General features: G+C 37.8%; 1 protein-coding gene across 3 annotated transcripts in view; it reads left to right on the top strand.

Annotated features, from left to right (window-relative positions):
- Positions 1 to 21137, top strand: part of TESPA1 (thymocyte expressed, positive selection associated 1) — a 90824-nt gene extending 69687 nt beyond the window's left edge. The window contains exons 1-9 of one of the 3 annotated variants that reach the window (XM_075199252.1): positions 1169 to 1229; positions 4089 to 4281; positions 4805 to 4850; positions 9438 to 9484; positions 11869 to 11922; positions 12744 to 12780; positions 16088 to 16171; positions 18964 to 19172; positions 20922 to 21137. In XM_075199252.1, coding sequence (XP_075055353.1) covers positions 4119 to 4281; positions 4805 to 4850; positions 9438 to 9484; positions 11869 to 11922; positions 12744 to 12780; positions 16088 to 16171; positions 18964 to 19172; positions 20922 to 20989 — 708 coding nt within the window. In that variant the 5' untranslated portion in view covers positions 1169 to 1229; positions 4089 to 4118 and the 3' untranslated portion in view covers positions 20990 to 21137. Of the gene's footprint in view, positions 1 to 1168; positions 1230 to 4085; positions 4282 to 4804; positions 4851 to 9437; positions 9485 to 11868; positions 11923 to 12743; positions 12781 to 16087; positions 16172 to 18963; positions 19173 to 20921 lie in introns of those variants that run through there. The other 2 variants (XM_075199250.1, XM_075199251.1) reach the window with 2 other exon arrangements.
- Positions 21138 to 22444: the final 1307 nt, after the last annotated feature.

The raw sequence follows: 22444 nt of genomic DNA, 5'->3' as shown, positions 1-22444 counted from the left end.
ACAATATATTATTTGTGAATTAATTGTTTTGATTACTTGATGAGAAAAAACTATATGCATTTTAATAATAAATAATTACGAAAGATTCTTTTTTTAGACTAATTTACTATGTTAGAAAACCACAGGATTCACAATAAGCCATATTTATTCTAGAAAATATTAAGTACAATATAATACTCAAAAGCATTAGGGAATTCCAGGTAAACCAAAAAGTTCGGTTTTTTTCTACATCTTTCTTTACAACCACCAGATTTATAAATTCAGCCACACTTTGCTTTGCCCATTCAATGATCATATTTAATAGCATGTTGCACATACACTTGAAAAATATACAGTAACCTTCTGGCAAGAAATGGGGTATTAGTTTAATTTCCCCTGGGCTGAAGATGGACATGACATGTTCTATTTGTGATATTTGAACAATGTTATTTAAATAAGGTTTTATGTTTGAAGACTTTTATATTCCTTGTAGCACAGGGCAGAGTCAAGGATTAGCCAAAACCGGCAGATGACTGAAAGTACTTTTGCACTTGGTACATCAGACTTCTCTGAAAATGGAGTCATCATACTCAGTGTCTGTAGGTAAAAATTATTTCCAAGAGTCATTGCAAGGCCGGACTGGCCAACAACGGTATTCGGTAAATCCCCGGAGGGCCCCAGTGCCTGAAGGCCCTAACCGTGATGTGTTTCCATTGTGTTATGTCAGAAGAAGAGAAGAATCACTGCCCCGGTCACCAAAGGAATTTTCGTTCCTTCTGACAATGTGTCAGGGCCCCTACCACTGCATTCCCCTGGTGGGCAATTGATGCTCCAGTCCATACTGGTCATTTGTCTCCTGCAAGCTCTGGTGTCAGTTAAGGCAATTTAAATTAATTTAAGATAAAAGTACTGTAAATAGTGCTGGTGGTGCTGCATATCAGAGCACAGTTTTGGCCCCTTTAACCGGGGTATGAAAACACCTTGCTTCATTTCTTCTGTATTTATCACTCTGATATTATTCATGTGTAATATGATACAAGTTCCATGTTCATACAGTATTTGTTGCAGTACACTCTACCAAACCACAAGTGATTAAAATATAGGAAATGCGGTGGGAGTGGCATAAATGTCTTGTGGTTACTGAAAACTTGTGTTATAACATGATAGCCTTGCTAAGTTTCCTGTGCATGTTCATTAACAGATGTGTCTGATACTCTCATAACATTATAAGCAGGGAGCAAGAGGGTTCGGTAAGTGAGTTCAAGGCTCTTATTCCCATCATGATGAGACATTAGGGCTAGAAATCATGGCGGAGACAATTTGTGCATGAAGGGCCTGAGTCATTAAGGAGCGCAAAGCATAAAAAAGGAGTAACATTTGCACCTGGGCAAAACCATGTTGCATTGGAGGGGGAGGTAAATTTAAAATGTGGGGACAGAGTTATAGTTGGGGTAGGACATGTCTTAGATCAACTTTAAATTTCAGTGCAATAATAAAGCTAGCAAGTATTTGTGTGCTAGATGGAAAAACAGCCAGTATTTAACTTATGTGCAAAATAATAAACTAATTTGCACCCCTTGCATTGTAACATGGTTTGTCACAGAGAACATTTACTACTTTTTTGCCTTAATGACTCAGTCCCGAAGTGTCTTGTGTGAGATATATGCGTGAATGTTTCTTACATGTATATAACAGGACTTGGATACAAATTGGATGTGGGGAACAAATTACATTTCTAAGTAAAGGATGACACCTAGGCAGCAAGCTTGAGTGATCGGGTTTGTTGTCATGTTGTCAACAGAAATAGAGATGTAAGGTAAGACGCTTCTGTTATGTAGAGTTATTTTTTTTCATTGTCCTGTAATAGGACACAGATCTACTGTGGTCTCTGCATTAGATGCAGTTGTCTCCAGTCATCGGTTTTAAGTGATATTTTCCCAGGGCACTGAAAGTAAACTCATAATTATATACAGTTATAACTAAAAAGTATCTTCTGTTGGCCGTTGAGAATATTATTAGCTCATTTTACGATTGTTTATGGTGGTGAGAGGACATCCAGTATGAAATGGCAGAATGACTTTCAGTATCGCAGGCCGACACAGACGGCGAGCGATCCAGAGAGAATAGGTAAATTTGGGTATCATCCCATGAAGATTAAACTGGAAACGGAGAGGAGGTGGATCCAGAGAAATGAACAGTGAAAGAGCAATTTGATAGGTAGGATGAGAGCCAGGTTAGAACAGTGTCCTGTAGACTTAGGGAATGTAGGGTTTATCTGAGAAGAGAGTGGTCAACAGAGATCCAGGAGAATTAGAAGTGAGTAACAGTGTTTAGATTTAGCAATTATCATATCATTGATCAACTTAGGGTCAGAATTGTGTTGTTTTCAGAAAAGAAGTAATCAACGCATGCTTGAATAATAATGGAAAGATACTGGCAGAGGGAGATTACAGAATTTAATTAAGGTTGACATGTGCACAGGAGAAAGTGATCGAGTGATTTGTGAGGGTATAGGATCAAGAAGATAAGTGGTAGAGAAGGAAGATAGGAAGAGATTGAATACTTCATCTTCTCTTGTAGCATCAAATAAAGAGAAGGTGCCGGGAAGGAATGGAACATGTTGTTGTTGTTCGAGGAGGAGCATACCATTTCATGTCAAATCTTATAAATCTTTTTCTTAATATAGGTCTCGGGCTTCCAGTAGTAGATTCAAAGACATTTTTAAAAACAAGAAAAAAATAGTTATAAAATAAAAAGAAAAATTGTAACCATTAACAAAAAATGTACTAAAAAATAACAAATTTAAAATAAATTTAAATTAAAAAATGCCTTATTTAATTAAATAAAGCATTTTTTTTTCCTGCCATCGCCATCCTGAGATGGCAAAAAATCAATGGATTGCAGCAGTATAGTGACTCTATGATCTTTCTTAAATAGACTATCCTATGCTTTACATGGGAAGCTATCACAGAAGCAACTGGCAAAGGCAACCATTGCCGGCTTCGGGGCTTGGTAAATAGGGAGAAGCCCTATCTCCGGTAATATCTGGTTTCACTGGATTCAATGATCGTCTCCCTATGATAAATAGACCCCTGAGTACCAATTAGATATTACAGTGTATTAGGAGAGTGTCTACAAATTTAAAGAGAAATGCAAGTGATGTTCAGACCATTTAAAAAAACTTAGCATTGTATATACTATTTGATTTTTTAAATTTCATTTTTGATTAGTTTACGGGTTGAGTACAGAGCTTAATATATGTTTCAATATGTAGAACTAACTGTTTCTTAAAATACAGTAGTATGAATTTTAAAGTGTGAATGTTTAAAAGTTCTTAAACATGTTTATTGCTATAGGAGCATGCGGTGGGTTGGTTAATGAATGAATAAATTAATTGTGTTAAGCTTGGTACACACTACAGGTTTTTCATCCAAGTACCATGCCGATCACGCAATAAATTACCGTTTGGTCAGATATTGCAATAGCATGTACGCTCCCACAAACATATTTTATCGTACGAAAGCACATTGTATCGTTTAATTTTATAAAATGACTACAAATTACCATCAACGGTGCAACGATGTCTGGTAAATGTGGCAGTGTGTATGCACTCATGACCAGCAGTGTAGACAGGTCTCTATAGAGTGTGCAGAGTCACAGTCTTTTCAGCAGAGGGTTATGACAGATGAAGAGCACAGATCTGAAGGTAAATCGTGTAGGTGTGTGCACATAAATCTGCATGCTCATCGGGACTTTCAGTCGTTGGTAAAATTGTTACAGATATCGCATGTGCAGTAATTGTCTGTAGTGTGTACCCAGCTTTACATGTGGTCACAAAAGTGTCAGATCCAGAGGGGGGTAATCATTTGCTCTCCCTAGCAGCACACTACATACACCTGCCTGATGGCCGAGAGGCAAACAGAGGATTGTGACTGCCTCTACGATCGGCCAGGCGCTTGTTTCTCAGCCACCAGGTCCAATCAGAGTGAAGGAGGGACAGGGCTATGCTAAATAGCCAACCACTAAAATAAGTCTAACTCTTGACATTAAATGTTGGAAATCTCCTTTATGCTTCAAGTCTAATATTTAATCTTTTGTCTACACAGCAGTGTTTGCTACGCTACTGATCTCTACAACCCATGACATGTTCATCAATGGATTGCCCAATCTCATCAGAGAGGCGTTTAGCCTGGACACGGTCACGCCATGTGGACAACACAATGGATATAGAAGATACTGTAGCTGTTATTATGTCAATGTCAGCATTCACTTTTCAAGACATGGATGATGCCTTTCTGGAAGGTGAGTGTTGTCTACCCATGCCGGCTCGTTGTCCTATAGATAAAAATCTGTTATTATTAATAATAGTAATAATAATAATAATAATAATAATAATATAGCATTTTTAGATAACTTCAAATATTCTTATTATATAATCTACAATAGGGTGTATATTTTTCCTTATACAAAACATTACATCATTAAGCACCAATAATAATTGTAGTCAATTTATGCAATTATTATGTACATTTATATTTATAAAACCACTTGCATATTATGGGTAGATCACAATGGCATCCATAGGCAGTACACAAAGACATATAAAAAGACATGTAAACTTTTAGTTTGAAGATATATTTTCTATAGTATATATATAGAGAGAGAGAGAGATTGCGATAGAGAGAGAGGGAGGATTATGCTCCATGCTGGTACTGCAGCTCACCTCTCGATAGGGATGCAAGGCTTCCGAAGTCTTTACTAAAACATTTAAAGCAGCTATGAAGTATATTGATAGGTTTCTGTAATAGGAATCTCTCCTTTACAGAGGGATGTTCCATGGAAATGATACAAGACTGGCTCCAGCATTGTCGGTGAGTTTATAAATATTTTATATTTATTTTTATTTATGTTATATTATATGTTAAAGGAGTTGGGTCCCTTCACATATGTTTCTATAAAACCTAACTTGTTTTTGTGGTATTCTTTTGGTTAATCTGCTGTTGGCCATGCATGGCCCGCTTAAAATGTCTATCACCGACACAATGTTGTCTTAACATTCTTTCCTGTTATTTTAATTGCTGTAACCTGATCTGAATGTAGTTATCAATGCTAGAGATGTTTTGGTATCAATTGTTATCCATGCACTCATCATCTCCCGCCTGGACTACTGCAACCTCCTCCTCACTGGCCTTCCTCTCTCCCATCTCCCCCCGCTCCGATCTGTACACAATGCAGCTGCCAGACTTATCTTTCTCTCACGTCGCTCCTCCTCTGCCTCCCCTCTCTACCAGGCCTTACACTGGCTCCCTTTCTATTACAGAATCCTCTTTAAACTCCTTACTACCACTTACAAAGCTCTCTCACAGTCTACTGCTCCCTACATCTCTAACCTCCTTACCATTCATACTCCCGCTCGCTCCCTGCGCTCGGCAAACGACCGTCGCCTTTCCTCCACTCTCATTACCTCTTCTGTTTGGTCCACCCTCCCTTAGGATGTAAGCTCGTATGAGCAGGGCCCCTCTCCCCTCCTGTCTTCTTACCGACTCTTCTGCTCCGCCCTCACTCCATATGTCTGCCCGGAGTTTCCGAAGCATTGGTACTTAGTGTTTATTGTTCTGTGATGTTTTACCCTGTATGGTCTACTGTTCGTATTATGTAAGGCGCTGCGAAAACCCTGTGGCGCCCAACAAATAAATGATAATAATAATAATAATTGTTAAGCAGTATAATTTGATTGAACAACCATTTGAAAAATGAGATACCATGGGATGATGTTGGTAGAGATGATATTGATTTACATAGCTCCACATGCATCCACAATCCTACGTCTATTAATATTATATTACTGTAATCCCCTACTTGCCTATTATTTAGACATCCCAGAGGAGATGCCCAAAGGACAAGAGTGAGGGATGGGGCGTGACAACACAAATTGTGGTATCATGTCCTGCAATTCGCATCATCTCATAATGGGGGCAGAACACGATGACGTGATTCACATAGAATCGTGTCATCAAAGTTCCGTCCACTTGCGAAGAAAATAATGTGGGATCCTGGTGAGTGTCCTGTTCTCCCAGAAGTCCTGGAGAAGCCCCCCAAAATTCACGAGTCTCATTCCTAGAGATGCAAGTATGATTACTCCTTATATTACAAAACTTTTACACAATGGTTAAACTTGACAGGAAATGGTGAACTTCTAAAATAGATGAAATGGATTAAATACACCTTTTTGATACAACTACAGTCTGGGGGGGTTCAACAGAAGGAAGGGGGAGGAATAAGAAGGAAGAAAAGCAATGAAAGGAAGGAGGAAGAATGGGAAGGGGGAGCACAGAACTATTTCTAAAGGAGGGAGGTTACAGGAGTGCTGAGAATCAGAGCAGCTGCTAGGGTACAACATGCATTAATATGCTCTAACATGGGTTTAGATATCAGTAACATGGCTTAGATATCAGTAACATGTAAGCTTATGTAAGGTTATGGAAGCACTTGGTGGAAAAATAAAATAGAAAAGCACAGAAAATAGACAAGCACGGAACATGAGAAGAGGAAATTTAAATAAAATAAATGCAATTCTATGTGATGCAATGTAGCAAACAATGCTGCTGTTAATGCATACTCGCCCACTCTCCTGGAATGTCCAGAGGCTCCCAAATTCCGGGTAGGTCTCTTGGACTCCCGGGAGAGCGGGATGGGGGCACCACAATGAAATCATGTGTTTGGGGGGCATTTCGCCATGAGGGTGCGCGCCCCATTCCCCTTAGCACCTGCAATTCGCCTCCACCCCGGGATCTCCCAGAAGGGGGAAATATAAAGTAGACGAGTAACGTGGTTTTTTTGGTCGAATTTCTATTAAACTATTCACAAAGACTTAACACCGCTTATACTTATGTGACTGACACCTTCAATGCCAGTCTTAAAGAGTGTCTGAGGCTGCTAATGCTGTTAATAGCAAATCCAGTGGCAATATTTGTGAATATGTCGTGTTGAAGATAATTTTTGAAAGACTAAAAATAAAAATAATAATAATGCATATACCATCACAAGTTAATTATCTAAAATCGCTTTGTAGCTCTTTTTATGCTGCATGGTGTAACATAGGCGGTTTCTCATAGGCACATACCCTGCCCAGAGTTATCTTCAGTTAGCTCAGTGTCCTCTTCCCGTTTCTTAGCAACTGTGGAGTTTGTGTGAACGAGTCCTTGCACATGCATGTTTAGTAAATAATTATACTTGGTACTTAAGTTAGCACAGATGTAGTAGAGCAGTACAAACATAGATATAATGGAGAGTGACTCACAGGTATACATCAGAGCTGCACTCTCTATTTCTGTTCAGGTGGGCAGCACTCTATATAGTTACCTGGGATCATGTAACTCTACTCTGTACTGTTTCTCAGTGGTTTTGCATCAGCCAAACGGCAGTGTTAGACATGCAACCAGGTTGGGGGAAATTTGCTATTTGTATTGCAGTCATTACTGCCAACACCTACAGTGACAATTGTCTTCAGGCCTCAGTGCTTGTTGAATCAGAGTGTATTTATGTACGTGTCGGAGAAGCTGAGACTATATGGGGAACTACTACTTTTTATATGAAGATTATGGATATCTATAAATAAATGTTATCTTTAGACAATGGGCATGTAAGAAAAATAAATATATATGGACATTGCGTACACATTTTTGTTGCAGATGTGCAGTACAGAAATGTGTATCTTACGCAAAAAAGAGACGGACATCTGTCCAACACTGAGCCCCTATGATGGAATACTCCCTAAATTAGTAATTTTGTGTAACAAAGGCAGATGCTCCTCTATCCCCTCCCCCTTATTGCACTAGAAATAATAAGTGGTTATTAAAGACAAAGTAGCAAAAAAGAAGATTAAAAGGAAATACATAAATGAAATTACAAAAACAGCCCTGAGAGTACTGTATATAAAAGACATCTTGCCAGAGTTCTCCTTTAAATTGTGCTTCATTGCAATGAATACAATTATAAGTGCGCAATGCCTCTGGGTTTTTCTTTCTTTAGATAATGAGATTTTGTATTTTAGAATCAGTGGATAGCTGGAGCATGTAGAAGCCAATTACACTACAATAATGAGCTACGTTACATAAAACAGTTTCTATGCTGTTATGACTTTATGATATTTTAGTAACAGTATATATTTACTATAAATAATATAATAGAACAATTTGACCCTCACAATAACCTTGCCTTTGCCTTTTTTTCTATAACCAAATACTAAACAATTGGAGACTTTTTTATGCTGAATGGATGTAAAACGTTAAAGCACCACTTGTCTTGTTCTCTGTGCTGAAATAAATCTCAGTATTCTGCCTGTATGATACCATTTATGAATCAGAATTATTGTCATATGAAATGAAATTGTCATATTTTATTGTGAACTGTTTGATGCTAAACGGGATGTCTATCTTAAGACTTTTTAATTGACACCTACTCTGACACTATGATGTGTTATCGAGTTTACATCTTTGAAACAATGCCGTTACATTGTTGGCAGGACAGTGACCCCTAACCTTATAGCTGTGACAAATGTACCATCAGGGGGCAACGTGTTATGTCCCATGTGATAATGCTCTAGACTGAGTTTTAAAAACTATAACCGTTGGATAATTCCCAGTAACAGCAGAGGCCCAAAAGATGGAATCCTTCATTGTTGTCAGCGTAAGTGAATTCTTTTCTTCATAAGTTGTTGAATTGGTTTTCCATCTTCAGATGACATTCATTTATTTCCCTTCACATGCCCTATGGAAAATTTTAAAGAATACAGTGGGGTAGATTTATCACATCTTCTAAAAATAAAAAGTGGAGATGTTGCTCATCTAGCTATCATTTATTTAGCACATTCTAGAAAATGATAGCTAGAATCTGTTGGTTGCTATGGGCAACATCTCCACTTTTCCTATTTTAAAAGGTTTGATAAATCTACACCACTGTATCTTCCAGACATACATCATTGTTTTTGAGTTATGTATTTATATATTAATGCATCAGGCAGCTTTGTTTATTATTGTTGCCACTGGACACAACACAGACATCTGTGTACCCAGAAACCAGCTTTGTGTCACAGCCAAGGTCAACAAACAAGAAACTACCTGGTCATATAAAGACATGGCTGAAAAGCAGAGACTTTTGTAGAATTTATTAAATAATCAATAACTAGAATCTGAATAGAATAGGCAACATCTCTGCGTTTCAAACCCGCCGGAAACTCGCAGCTTCATACATCTACCCCTTAGAAAGAACTATGTAAGTTACAGATGGGAATGTACAATCCAATAAATTAATCTAAAGATGGATGCCAGCCCTCCCCTGTAAAGGTGAAGATCTCCCGTTGGTTTCAGCCAATTGCAACATGTGAAACATGATTTCTTTTTGAACACTGGACAGTCTGTAACGATTGTGATAACTAATTTCTGTTCATTGTTTGACAGCTCATCTGTAGAAAATACTTGTGAAGATGTGTTACTTCATCACAAAGGTAGTTATGAGATATTATTATTGATATGTTTTTGCTTTTAAAGTGTTAAGGTTTATATTGGACTTTAAAACTAAACCGTATTTCATTATGAGCAAAGAATTTGATTTTCAGTTTGTGGCTCTTGCACTATGGTCCCTACATAACATAATTTAGAATGATGGATGCTGATAACAAATATGTCTAGATAATAACTCACATGATAAAACCTTCCTGTTATCAACGTCTGGGTTATTATCTGACCAATAATCTTCTAGAGAAAATCCTGTATGTTACAGCTTATGTGCCGAGCTCTTGCTTATAAGGAAGGAACTAACTTTTGTAGAATGCAGCCAATACTAAAAGCGAATAACTATATCCTTGAGTTTGACACATATTTCAAGCTATAGGTGCATTTTATGTATCCACATTATGGGCCTGATATTGAGTTAGATACAATTAAGTGTATCATGTGCACCAGCCCATAAGGCAGATATATAAATAAATAAATAAATATTAAGAAACATCGCTGTGGGGGGCACGCAATTTTTTTTTTAAAAAAAAAATGTAATTATTTAATTTTCTTCTTTTTTAATACAGTAAGGTCTGTGCTGATGGGCATCACGATCAGCACAGAACTCGTACCAGGATAAAGCACCCGTGACAGATACATTTCCTGGAGACCTTATGAGCGCCTGCTTCTAACTCAGCTTAGCATGTAAATAGCATGAACACGCCTTTACCCTGCTATGCTCGCCCAATACCTACCTTGTTCCTCCTCTCTAAATTTAGAGAGGTGCAAGGTGGAGATCATACTTGCCAACTCTCCCGGAATGTCCGGGAGACTCCCGCATTTCGCGGGAGTCTCCCAGACTCTCGGGAGTGTGTGGCAATCTCCCTGATCTGCCCACTTTTTAGTGAAGTGGGCAGAATTCGGTTCAAATGCCGCGATTCACCCGGAATCACGGCGTTTGGGCGGGGCCAAAATGACGCAATTTTCTGAGCCCCACCCCCTGCCCGCCCACCTCCCCCCGGCAGCTCCCGGAAGCCAAATCTAAAATGTTGGCAAGTATGGTGGAGATCTGTCTTAGTCTGAGTGCAAACTGAGACGGATCCGTGGCTACTGCACATGCGCATTAGCCCAAATCACCTTTTGCGCTTAGGAGTTGAACTTGATTCCGACAATACATTAGGCCCTATGTATGTTTTGTTCATTGTATACACAGGACTCTTGGGAAACATAGTTAGAAAAATGACATTGATACTGCTGATACCTTTTAGCAGCTATAAAGAGTCATTGCTTTTCTTTTACGATAGAGCGGCACAATATGACGGAGAGATAAAGTAATTTGTGCTTTTTGTTACATCATGCCATGTGGCTGCTTTTGCAGGAGCTGTGGATATCTCACTGGATACTGACTATGGATTGAGCTGATAAAATCATGTAGAGACTTGGCTGTTGTGCAGATTTATGTAAATAATCCCAAATATATGTTGTAGGCTTTAATTGATTATCACCTGTCCCCTTTAGGGAATGAACAGTCTTACACACATATGATATTTATTGTGCATAAAACCCATGTAAGATAGTTTTCCTAAAGTATTTATAATACACAGCACAATCAAGTCCTCATAGGTTTGAGATGTATATGCCATTAAATTAGTATGTTTGTGATTCTACAATAACTTTAACTGATGGTGACTTCTCTATTGCAACGAGAACTGTCCACCTTACCAAAATTGCATATTTGTCATTGAAATCTTGATATAAATATATACATATTTTTTATAATGTACAAACAACGTAGTAAGAAGAGTCTTGTCATTAAGAATATGCCCAAATAGTGAGTCATTCAAAGAAAAATATTTTACGCTTTAGAAACTAAAGCTTGTCAGTTTTCATATTTATTGTTAAACATTGTTAAATGAGTACTAAACCTTCTTTTTCTGGTAAGCCCCAAGAGCTGTGAAGATTTTTACACTACGGGGTAAATGTATCAAGTTGTGAGTTTCCGGTAGGTTTGAAAAGTGGGGATGTTGCCTATAGTAACCAATCAGATTCTAGCTATCATTTATTTAATACATTGACAAATGACAGCTAGAACCTGATTGGTTGCTATAGGCAACATCTCCACTTTTCAAACCTGCCAGAAACTCGCAGCTTGATACATTTACCTCTACAAGCATAATCATTCTATAATCTGTAAATTCCTATTCCGTTATGATCCCTTTCCCATTGTGCTAACTAGTGGCCTGTGCCTTAAGCTTTTCACCAGGGAAAAACAGCTGTATGTCCAATTAAGAGGAGGGGCCAAATTAAGAAGAATGTTTCCTTGGTGCAACTTACAATGTATTAAGCAATTAAATTCCCTAACACTGTAACACATGGACAAATGTCTTTCTTACAGGATCTTACAGCAAGGGAAACAGCTTGGATGATGACTTTATTCTTGGAGCTGAAGGTAAAATGTATAGATGAGAATACAGTTAATGATAAGAATTAATTTAAAATTCATATATATTTAACGCTTACAAACACATTATGGTCATGGAAACATAAAATAATCATGTTGAAATGTCTGAACGAGTTTGTACACGTTAGCTAAGATACCCAAATTCTATTTATCAGTTATTTAGTAAATTCTACAAAATGACAGCAAGAATCTGATTGGTTGCTATAGGCAACATCTCCACATTTTCAAACCCGCAGTTTAGTAAATATACCTCTAAGTCTTATTTGAATGTTTTTTTATTGAAGAGTTATCCAGCTAATCTTTTTAAGTAAACATGTCCTGTGACTTATAAACTGTTTTTAGAGACAAGCAAAATTGTGCCAGAGATTCATTTGTGCTGCCCCATTTCATGGAATGCCATTGCACAAGATATTTGTATGTCACAGAATTTATAGTGTAACAATAAAGTTGGGATGGTGACGGTCAATTCAGTCTGCTGTGTGGTGTGGTTGAGATAGGAACACGAATACTTAAGGCCAAATTCAGCTGGCAGAACCTGCAAAGTTTCGTGGCCTAATGCAAAGACTTTTGTAGATGTCTATCATGTCTACTTGTTAATACACCACAGCTCCCATGATCCTCTGGGGTTCACAGACTGACCAGGGCATATTGTAATGCAACACTTGGAATTTGCATCATGAATGTTAAATCTTAAATGTAAACCCTAATCTGGTGTACATCAGTCATTTTTCCAGGTAGTTATGCAGACACTGTTTTACATCATGAATACATTAGCATTTCTCTGATTCAGTCTTTGTTTCCCTTTTTAGCAATTCTCTTATCTGCTCACCATAGGAACAGGATAAGGTAACACAAATTACATGTAAAGCAAATGTTTTTCTTCATTTTACCATCTTAGTGGGGGTGTACACCACTTATTCTACTGCCTGCATTGTAAAACTATCAAATTCCATTGACTTATATTTTCAATACCACCACTTTTAAATTTCCACCTCGAAGTGGAACTATTGAACTATTCAGTGATATAGAATGATCTTTGGAAACTAACTCTAATGAATGTCAATCAAACTGTCTGTGATAAAAATATTTATATCGGAATAATAATATACATATTTGCCATGACCAACCCCTTATAATTTTTTTTCAATTCCCCCTATTCTATCATTTATTACATTTTGAAACTATGATGTTTATATGTTTAAGTTAACTACATAGGATCAGAGCATCATTTTGTTATTATTCCTCATCTCCTGCTCATCTCTACATCCACAATGCTGAAGTGGGCAGGGACAGAAAGGGCTGTTTCCAATCAGATAATCAGAATTCCTACACACAGATTATTTCAGAAGATACGAGTGCTGTTCATGTGACCTGTGCACTTGTGTGATTGAGTAAGTTAGGACAGGGCTATCTGTGACGGGACTGTGTCATGACATATGAGTAGTACTGATGTAGGAAGATCCAGATGTCAAATGCACCTCTATGTTCCTGGACTATCTGCGCTTGTGGGTGTTGTTTCTGATGTGGTGGTTGCTGCCTATTGGAAGGTTTAAGGAGTTCCAGTCCTGTGTTTAGGGCTATTTGGAGGTTTTCGGAGCACAGTGGTGGTGGTGGTGGTGGTGAGAGTGCTACAAGCGAGGGGACCTGGTCGGTGTAATTCAGTGGAGAGAAAACGGGAGGGGGAGAGAGTGGATTACCTTTTGGTGTTGAGGATAAATATATTAATTTTACTAGTTGGAATGTCTCTGTTGGTGTCACTTATAATGATATATTTGTTATCACATCATCTTATACCTGTGGTTTTGAAGTATTTTTTTTTGTAGTAATATAGCTCATTTTGCACACTATATACATGGCTTGTGATATAAATAGCTCATAATGCAGCTTGACAATGTTTATAGTTTCCAGCAGCTGTAGTTCTTTTGCATGATAGTAGAATTGATAGATCATCATTATCATCATCATCATCATCATCATCATTTATTTATATAGCGCCACCAATTCCACAGTGCTGTACAGAGAATATTTGTCATTCAATCAGTCCATGCTTACAGCAGCTCTTTTGTGTGCTGTCTTTAGGTCTTAGTGTTTGTAGTTTATAGCTTATGCAAGGAGGTTCGTATATTTATAGCTATAAGATATCGCTTGGGTTTCTATGAGTTTGAAAGGTGCTGTTTAAGTTCTTAAATGTTTATTGGTAAGAAAATTAATAAATAAATAAAAACAGATAAACTATAATACTGATAATAATAGTAATGATTAGAGATGCACAGGCTCGGTTTTCTGAAAACCGAGCCCACCCGAACTTAAAGGATCCAAGAAGGCTCGTGAGCCGGCTCGGTACTTTCACACATCCTCGGATCTGAATCGAGGCATCATTGTTGCATTGTCGGATCTTGCGGGTTTTGGATTCCATAAGTACCTCCCTCCCAGGAGATCCAGCGCCATTGCTCACACAGAAACAGGGGTAGCAGTGTTCTTGTCAGTCTCCAGTCTCCAGTGCCATTGCTCAGTGCCATTGCTCACACAGAAACAGGGGTAGCAGTGTTCTTGTCACTCTCCAGTCTCCAGTGCCATTGCTTAGTGCCATTGCTCAAACAGAAACAGGGGTAGCAGTGTTCTTGTCACTCTCCATTCTCCAGTGCCATTGCTTAGTGCCATTGCTCACAGAAACAGGGGTAGCAGTGTTCTTGTTACTCTCCAGTCTCCAGTGCCATTGCTTAGTGCCATTGCTAACACAGAAACAGAAAGGGTAGCAGTGTTCTTGTCACTTGACAAAAATTCACTGGAAATGACTGGTAAATAATGTTATTGAGGTTAATAAAAATGTAGGAACAAAACAAGAGCCAAATTATGTGATTTTTAGAAAAAAATAGGGATTTTCAGTATCATCTCTATGCGGATGATACCCAAATTGATCTATCCTCTCCTGATCTCTCGACATCTGTGTTGTCCCGTGTAACTGACTGTCTTTCTGCCGTTTCATCTTGGATGTCCTCTCGCCAACTCAAACTTAATCTTTCTAAAACAGAGTTAATAATATTCCCACCCACCAACAAGAGCATACCTGACATATCTATCTCTGTTGATAACATGACCATAAATCCCACCCCACAAGCTCACTGCCTAGGTGTAATCCTTGACTCACACCTATCCTTTGTTCCCCACATTGACTCTATATCTAAATCATGTTACATACATCTAAAAAACATTTCCAGAATTTGCACATATCTCACACAAGACACTGTAAAAACCTTAATTCATGCACTTATCATCTCCCGCATTGACTATTGCAATTCCCTCCTTACAGGCCTTCCCAAAAACAGACTCAAGCCCCTACAATCTATTTTGCACAAATCGTTATTCCTCTGTTGAATCACTCTGTATGTCTCTACACTGGCTGCCTGGTTTCTACCGAATCCAATATAAAATACTCTTACTAACCTACAAGGCCATCAACAAAGCTGCACCAATATACATCTCCTCTCTTGTCACAAAATATCTCCCAACTCGACAACTCCGTTCTGCACAAGATCTGCGTCTCTCATCCACACTCATTACATCCTCCCATTCCCGATTACAGGACTTTTTCCGGGCTGCACCCACTCTATGGAATTCTCTCCCTCGCACAGTAAGACTCTTCTCTGGTCTACAAGCTTTCAAGCGTTCTCTGAAAACCCACCTCTTCAGACAAGCTTATAATATTCCTCAACCACCCTCTTAACCTCACTACATTACCCTATTACCTCCTGCCTGGGCCGACTGCAAATGTAGACTTAACCTCATGTGTCAAACTCCCATTGTCCAATAGATTGTAAGCTTGCGAGCAGGGCCTTCTCACCTCTTTGTCTGTTTTACCCAGTTTGTTTATTAGTTTACTATGTTTGTCCCCAATTGTAGAGCGCTATGGAATATGTTGGCGCTATATAAATAAATGATGATGATGATGATGATTTTAGAAAAAAACCCAAAACCAAAGCACACGAGGGCGGTTTTGCCAAAACCAAAACACTAAGTTAATCCAGGTCCAAAACCGAAACCAAAACACAGGATCAGTGAACATCTCTAGTAATGATATGTACCTCTATAAAGGATGCTCCTTTCTCCTACTTGTTATAATCCAATGCATTTGCTGGTCCAATTGTGTCCACAGGGTGGTGCTAGAAAATCCACGTCTGGAGAACATGTATCTGGGTGACAGTATGGCATCTAACAGCACCTTTAAAACCAGTTCCAGGTATGATCTACAAAGTTGATCTGTAACAACCTGCACACCTGAAATGTACTTTACCTCTAATTAACATGATCCTGTGGTTTATTATCTTAGCACAAAAGTCTGTGATGGTGCAACAGAAACCTTGGTATAGACATGACAACTAGGCTTCATATACTATGTAAGCAGAGGGAATAAAGCCAGCAACAGAAACCTTGGTATAGACATGACAACTAGGCTCCATATACTATGTAAGCAGAGGGAATAAAGCCAGCAACAGAAACCTTGGTATAGACATGACAACTAGGCTTCATATACTATGTAAGCAGAGGGAATAAAGCCAGCAACAGAAACCTTGGTATAGACATGACAACTAGGCTCCATATACTATGTAAGCAGAGGGAATAAAGCCAGCAACAGAAACCTTGGTATAGACATGACAACTAGGCTCCATATACTATGTAAGCAGAGGGAATAAAGCCAGTCATCACAGGTTCCTATTGAAGTGATATTCTGCATTCATATGTGTGCCAGAGAATGGCTGCCTCCGCTTTGTGTAGGTGATGGGTATATTATATTTACATGCATTTAGGCCACCAGTATCTGCAATTCACATTTTGTCTAATTTGAATGATTTTTTGTAAGATACAGGAACCTCACTATATTGGTGCATATTGAGCACAATGTTTAAAAACGTACAGAAATTGGCTCTGCGTACTCCCGAATTCAACAAGGAATAGATCTGAAGATACTTACGCTGACAAATTCAGATCTAGGTGCACTCTGCTTTACTAGACAGGATACTGCAGAATACGCACAATTTGGAATGTGGAATCTACATTCACAAAAGAACACACAGAAAAAAACCAACTATTGAATTAATGTTACTTGTCAATAATATAAACATTAATGACAAAATAGTTAAAAACAAAAACATTATATATATATATATATATACATATATATATATATATATATATATATATATATATATATATATATATATATACACACGTTTTTCCCATGAAATACATTTATTAGGAGGATCTTAATGTCTGAACATAAAATACATTTTTACAGTTGCTCCTGACTGCAGACACGTTATAGCTGCATACGGGACCATTATCACTACTGATCAGGACTTAGACTAGCCCTGTACCTGGAGCAAGAGATACGGCAGGAAAACAAGTAACTTTCAGATGCCCAGAGCTTGATTCAGACGTGGCTGTGTGCCCCCGAGTGTGGCACGTCCCTTACTGTCAATTGATACACACGAAAACGGCAGATACGTGCCTTGATGAATCGGGCCCAATGAGTATGCCACAGATAGATACCTTAGCTAGGTACATCTGTCGAATTTCACATAAACTTTCAGGGTCTGATTTATTAACAAATTCAAAACGAACATAATGTACATTTTTTTAAAAAGAAACATAAAACACACATATAGGGCCTGATTCATTGAGGAAAGTTAAGCAAAAATATGAATGAGTTTTCTAACTCAAGTTTTTGGGACAAAACCATGTTACAATGCAAGGGGTGCAAATTAGTTTATTATTTTGCACATAAGAATATACTGACTGCTTGCTCATGTAGCACACAAATACTTGATATTTATTTGTACACTGAAATTTAAAGTTGATCTAGGACATGCCTTACCCCAAATATAAATCTGCCATCACATTTTAAATTTACCTCCCCCTCCAATGCAACATGGTGTTGCTTTACTTACTTTTGCTTAACTTTACTTAATGAATCAGGCCCATATTGGGTATGCACATGTGTATATTCAACAAGGAGTGGATCTGAAGATATATCTGTTGATGAATATGGGTCTAGATGCGCATTGCTCTAACAGACAATACACTGCAGGCTACATCCAATACATATGTGGAATATTATGTCACAAAAGGACGCACAGAAAAAAGTAATTTAATGTCACCTGTTAACAATATAGGGCCTGATTCAATAAGGAACTTAAGAAAACTTACTCAATTTCTTGCCTAAGTTTTCTGGGCAAAAAAATGTTACAATGCAAGAGGTGAAAATCAGTTTATTATTTTGCATATAAGTTAAATACAGTCTGTTTTTTTATATAGCACACAAATACTTGATAGCTTAATTTAAAGTTGATATTTGTGCGCTACATGAAAAACAGTCAGTATTTAACTTATGTGCAAAATAGAAAACTAATTTACACCCCTTGCATTGTAACATGTTTTTTTCCAGAAAATTAAGTAAAAAATACTTACTCAATTTCTTGCCTAGGTTCCTTAATAAATCAGGCCCATAGTCATTGCAAACACATGTTCTAGCATTTATACACAGCCGTCATCACTAGTGATCGGCAATTACACCCGACCTGTAACTGGTACAGGTGATATAACTGAAAATCATATCCCTTAGAGATGCCCAAATCTTGAATCAGGCACTGCTACATGCGCTTGACACGCCTTTACTGTACATTGACCACTTGCATACACCCAGTCCTCTCCCCGTTCCGCCCATGAAATCATAGGCTGTACTAAAGGACCTTTGCGCTTGGAGATGAATTTGATGTTTCTGCGTTCCCTGGCGTATGGTCCAGAGTAATTGTGTGCGTGATACGCTCCTTAATGAATCAGACCCTTAATGAGTATCACCAAACTACTGCACACAAATATAAAACCACTTTACATTCCAATTAGCACTTGTAAGCATCAGAGTATGTTTAGATCACTTTCTGTGCAACAGAAAACTACCATTCTTATAGCTATTGGTCTGAATTTTACTATGCAAAATGATTTCCTAACTTTTCCATTTCTCCTTCTGTCCAGCATCTCAGAGGTCCTGACATTACACCAAGCAGATGCAGAGAGCATTCTCAATAACCTGGGATTTGCCTGTGAGAAAATGTGTTCTATGTATAAAATCCCTGGCAGGTTTTTCCTCCTCCCTTCTAAGGCGACAGGCATTGATTTCAGAATGTTTGTTGAATCCCTGTTGCATAGAATGAAGACAGGAGTCCCCAGCTATATCCCAGCAGGTAAGTACAGTTGTGGGGAATACCTGATAGTTATATATCCCCTGTTTTGCAGAGATCATTATGAATAATGAATTACTTTAATTTACTGTCTAGGACATGTTACCCTGGAATCTTTAACCTTCTATTATATTACCAGGCGATATATTAAATTGCTAACGGGGACAATAATTATTTATATTGGGACGACACTTCATGTGCACCATGTATATTGCACACATGTGTGGAAGTTCCTGCTGGCACTTGTAGTGCCATATAATAAATGTTGTCCCCATTATAATTAATTATTGTCCCTATTAGCAATTAAATATGATTGCCCCTTAATTTAATTGTATATTCATTTTGCCTTCATTATATAATAATGCAATAATATTGCCCCCTTAATGCAACGAGCACTAAAAATTGCCCCTATAAGTTAATTATAAATTAATTTTGTCCCCATAAACATTAAATAATGATTGCCACAGTGGTGCCTCCTTGTATGTTATGAATGAGAAGAGAGCTCTAACAGCATGTATTTAAATAAGTGTTTCTACATTGAACCCTCAAACCACCCTATATTAAATACAATGGTTTGGAGCACTTAACCACCGGGAATTGATGGAGATGTGTGGTGGATTGTAACCAGCGCAGAAAGCGTGTGTTTGATACATTTACCCCTAAGTGTTATAGATTTTTAAATCGAGATGATGAAAGAGGTTTATAGGAGCTGTTTCTTCATGCTAAACTACACACTGTTGTGATGTAGTTTAGGGGGGTTTCTGGGAAACTGGAACGCTCCCTAAATGACATCCCTGTAATTCATTTTACACATATATGAAAACATCTCCAGAATACATATCTCACATAAGATGCTGCAAAAACTTTAATTCATGTAGTCATAGGGTCTGATTCATTGCAGAAAGTAAGGCAAAAAAAGGAGTAAGTTTCCTCCTGGACATGTTACAATACAAGGGGTGCAAATTAGTTTATTATTTTGCACATAAGTTAAATACTGGCTGTTTTTTCATCTAGCACACAAATACTTAATAGCTTTATTTTTATACTGAAATGTAAAGTTGATCTAGGACATGCCCTACCCCAACTATAAATCTGTCCTCAAATTTTAAATTTAGCTCCACATCCAAATCTTTACTTTCCTTAATGAATCAGGCCCATTGTGTACTTTCACACTACCATGGATATAATCTATGAATACAGTCTGCAGTAATCCACAGCAGTCTGACCGGATCCCAGTGTTGCCAGCAATGTGCAAGTACAAGAAGTAGATGGACACCTGTACAAGTGCATGGGGCTGCTGTACACTAGGTGCAGAAAGGACCTGTCTGGCACCACTCTTAACTACACTTCACTAAACCACCTCTTCTTTCTCAAGCTTGTGTATTAGGTGTTATAATTTTAGGTTTTAGGTATATAAAATAAAGAACAGCAGGTTTTCACATTAAAGAGTGGGGACAGATGTATATTTGTAGCAGGACATGTCCTAGATCAACTTTAACTTTCAGTGTAAAAATATTGCTATCAAGTATTTGTGTTCTACATAAAAAAAACAGCCAGTATTTAACTTATGTGCAAAATAATAAACTAATTTGCACCCCTTGCATGGTTTGTCCAGGGGCAAACTTACTCCTTTTTTTTGCTTCCCTCTCCTTAATGACTCAGGCCCAATATGTATATAGGCTTTAATATCATGCCATTTATTTGAAAAAATTTTTTCGCTTGTCTCTATTGATGTTTGTTTTGTATCTTCAGATCATGAATTCCTGAATGACACAGCATATACACTTCACAACTTGTACCCCCAAATGACAACCACCTAGAAGAAGACAACCAACGGTGGACATAGCGCTCACATAGAGAATCCTAACATGTATACATCTTAGGTAACATTCTATTTATGGTTTCGAGAACATGAGAACTAGCATCTCTGGATCCAGTTGAATTTATCTTCTCATGGACTGAGCACAACAAAGTTATATATCATTGATGACGAATATAAAGTTATATACCATTGATGAAAAAGAATATAAAAAGAATATGTTATTCTGAAGGACACTTAAATACACTGCTCTTATATACAGTCACCATCTACAAGGGTCCAATGTCTTATGTATATTATGTAATATATTCCACTAGATGGCACGCTGTACTAAACAAATTATATGTGACACATGCAGGTCAGTATTACTTATTTAGGAAGATCACATTATTTTATACCCTTTACAATGTAATGAACATAAAATAAAGCAAATGGATCAAACATAATAATGGAGATAATTTGTGTACATTCTCAGTTAAGCTAAAAAACAAGGACCATAGGAACTTTTAGCCCAACATTATTTGAATCCAATCCCTAACAAATGTTATTTATTTATTTATTTATTTATTTAAAGAAAGCACTGGAAATTCTGTTTAAAGTGGATTAATTCCCTGCACAGTTGAAGCTTACATTTTGTGTGCTGAACCAATATTAAAATGATCAGTTTACAAAGTAGCTCCAACCATAATGATGTCACTAGTTCCTTCTTATAAAAGAAGAGTTCCATAAAGCAGAGCATCCCAGCTTGGTAATCCAATCAGTTAAATTCCACCTTTATTTTACAGGGGGATAGACTGGTTTAGTGCAGTAAATCTGATATGTCTGGGAGAAGGGTGGGATGGTGTCACAGCCCCCCCAAGATTGACATCCTCTTTAATGAACTTAGAACCATACTGGCCACATTTTCCAGAATTTCCAGGAGGCTTTTGAAATTTTGGGGAGTCCTCCCAGACTCCCAAAAGAGTAGGCACCCTCCTGAATCTTGACAGAGGCAGTGCTTACTGACTTAATGACGTGCTTTGCATCATCAGGCTTCTTCCCCACTATGCAATGCCGTAAATCTTGTCATTACATAGCAGGGGGGCAGGTCACGGTGATGCAGTGGCATCACCAAGCCCCCTTCTGCACTTGTCACAAATTGGCAAGTATGCTTAAGCCATAAATAACTCTTCATATTTTGCATTTCTTTAAAGAAATTGGAATGCACTTTGTTATCTTTATTGTGCTTCCTTCTAAATGCTTGAAGTAAAAATGAACGTTACCAATGCAAGACACACAGAATTTTTATTTTTAAATAAAGTTTTATTAAGAGCATCAAATGGAACACAAGTACAAATAATTAGTACACAAGAGGCCACATAACCTTCACAGAGGGTGTGAAACAATATGAAAAAGCAAACCATAAATAGCAAAGGAGTGAGCAACATGATGCTTGGTTTTTGCTTTAATACAGGGA

The sequence above is a fragment of the Mixophyes fleayi genome, chromosome 2, assembly GCF_038048845.1.
Source record: "Mixophyes fleayi isolate aMixFle1 chromosome 2, aMixFle1.hap1, whole genome shotgun sequence".
In the NCBI taxonomy this organism is placed as follows: Eukaryota; Metazoa; Chordata; class Amphibia; order Anura; family Limnodynastidae; genus Mixophyes; species Mixophyes fleayi.
Note: the sequence above shows the minus strand (reverse complement) of the source record. Positions and strands in the feature narration are given on the sequence as shown.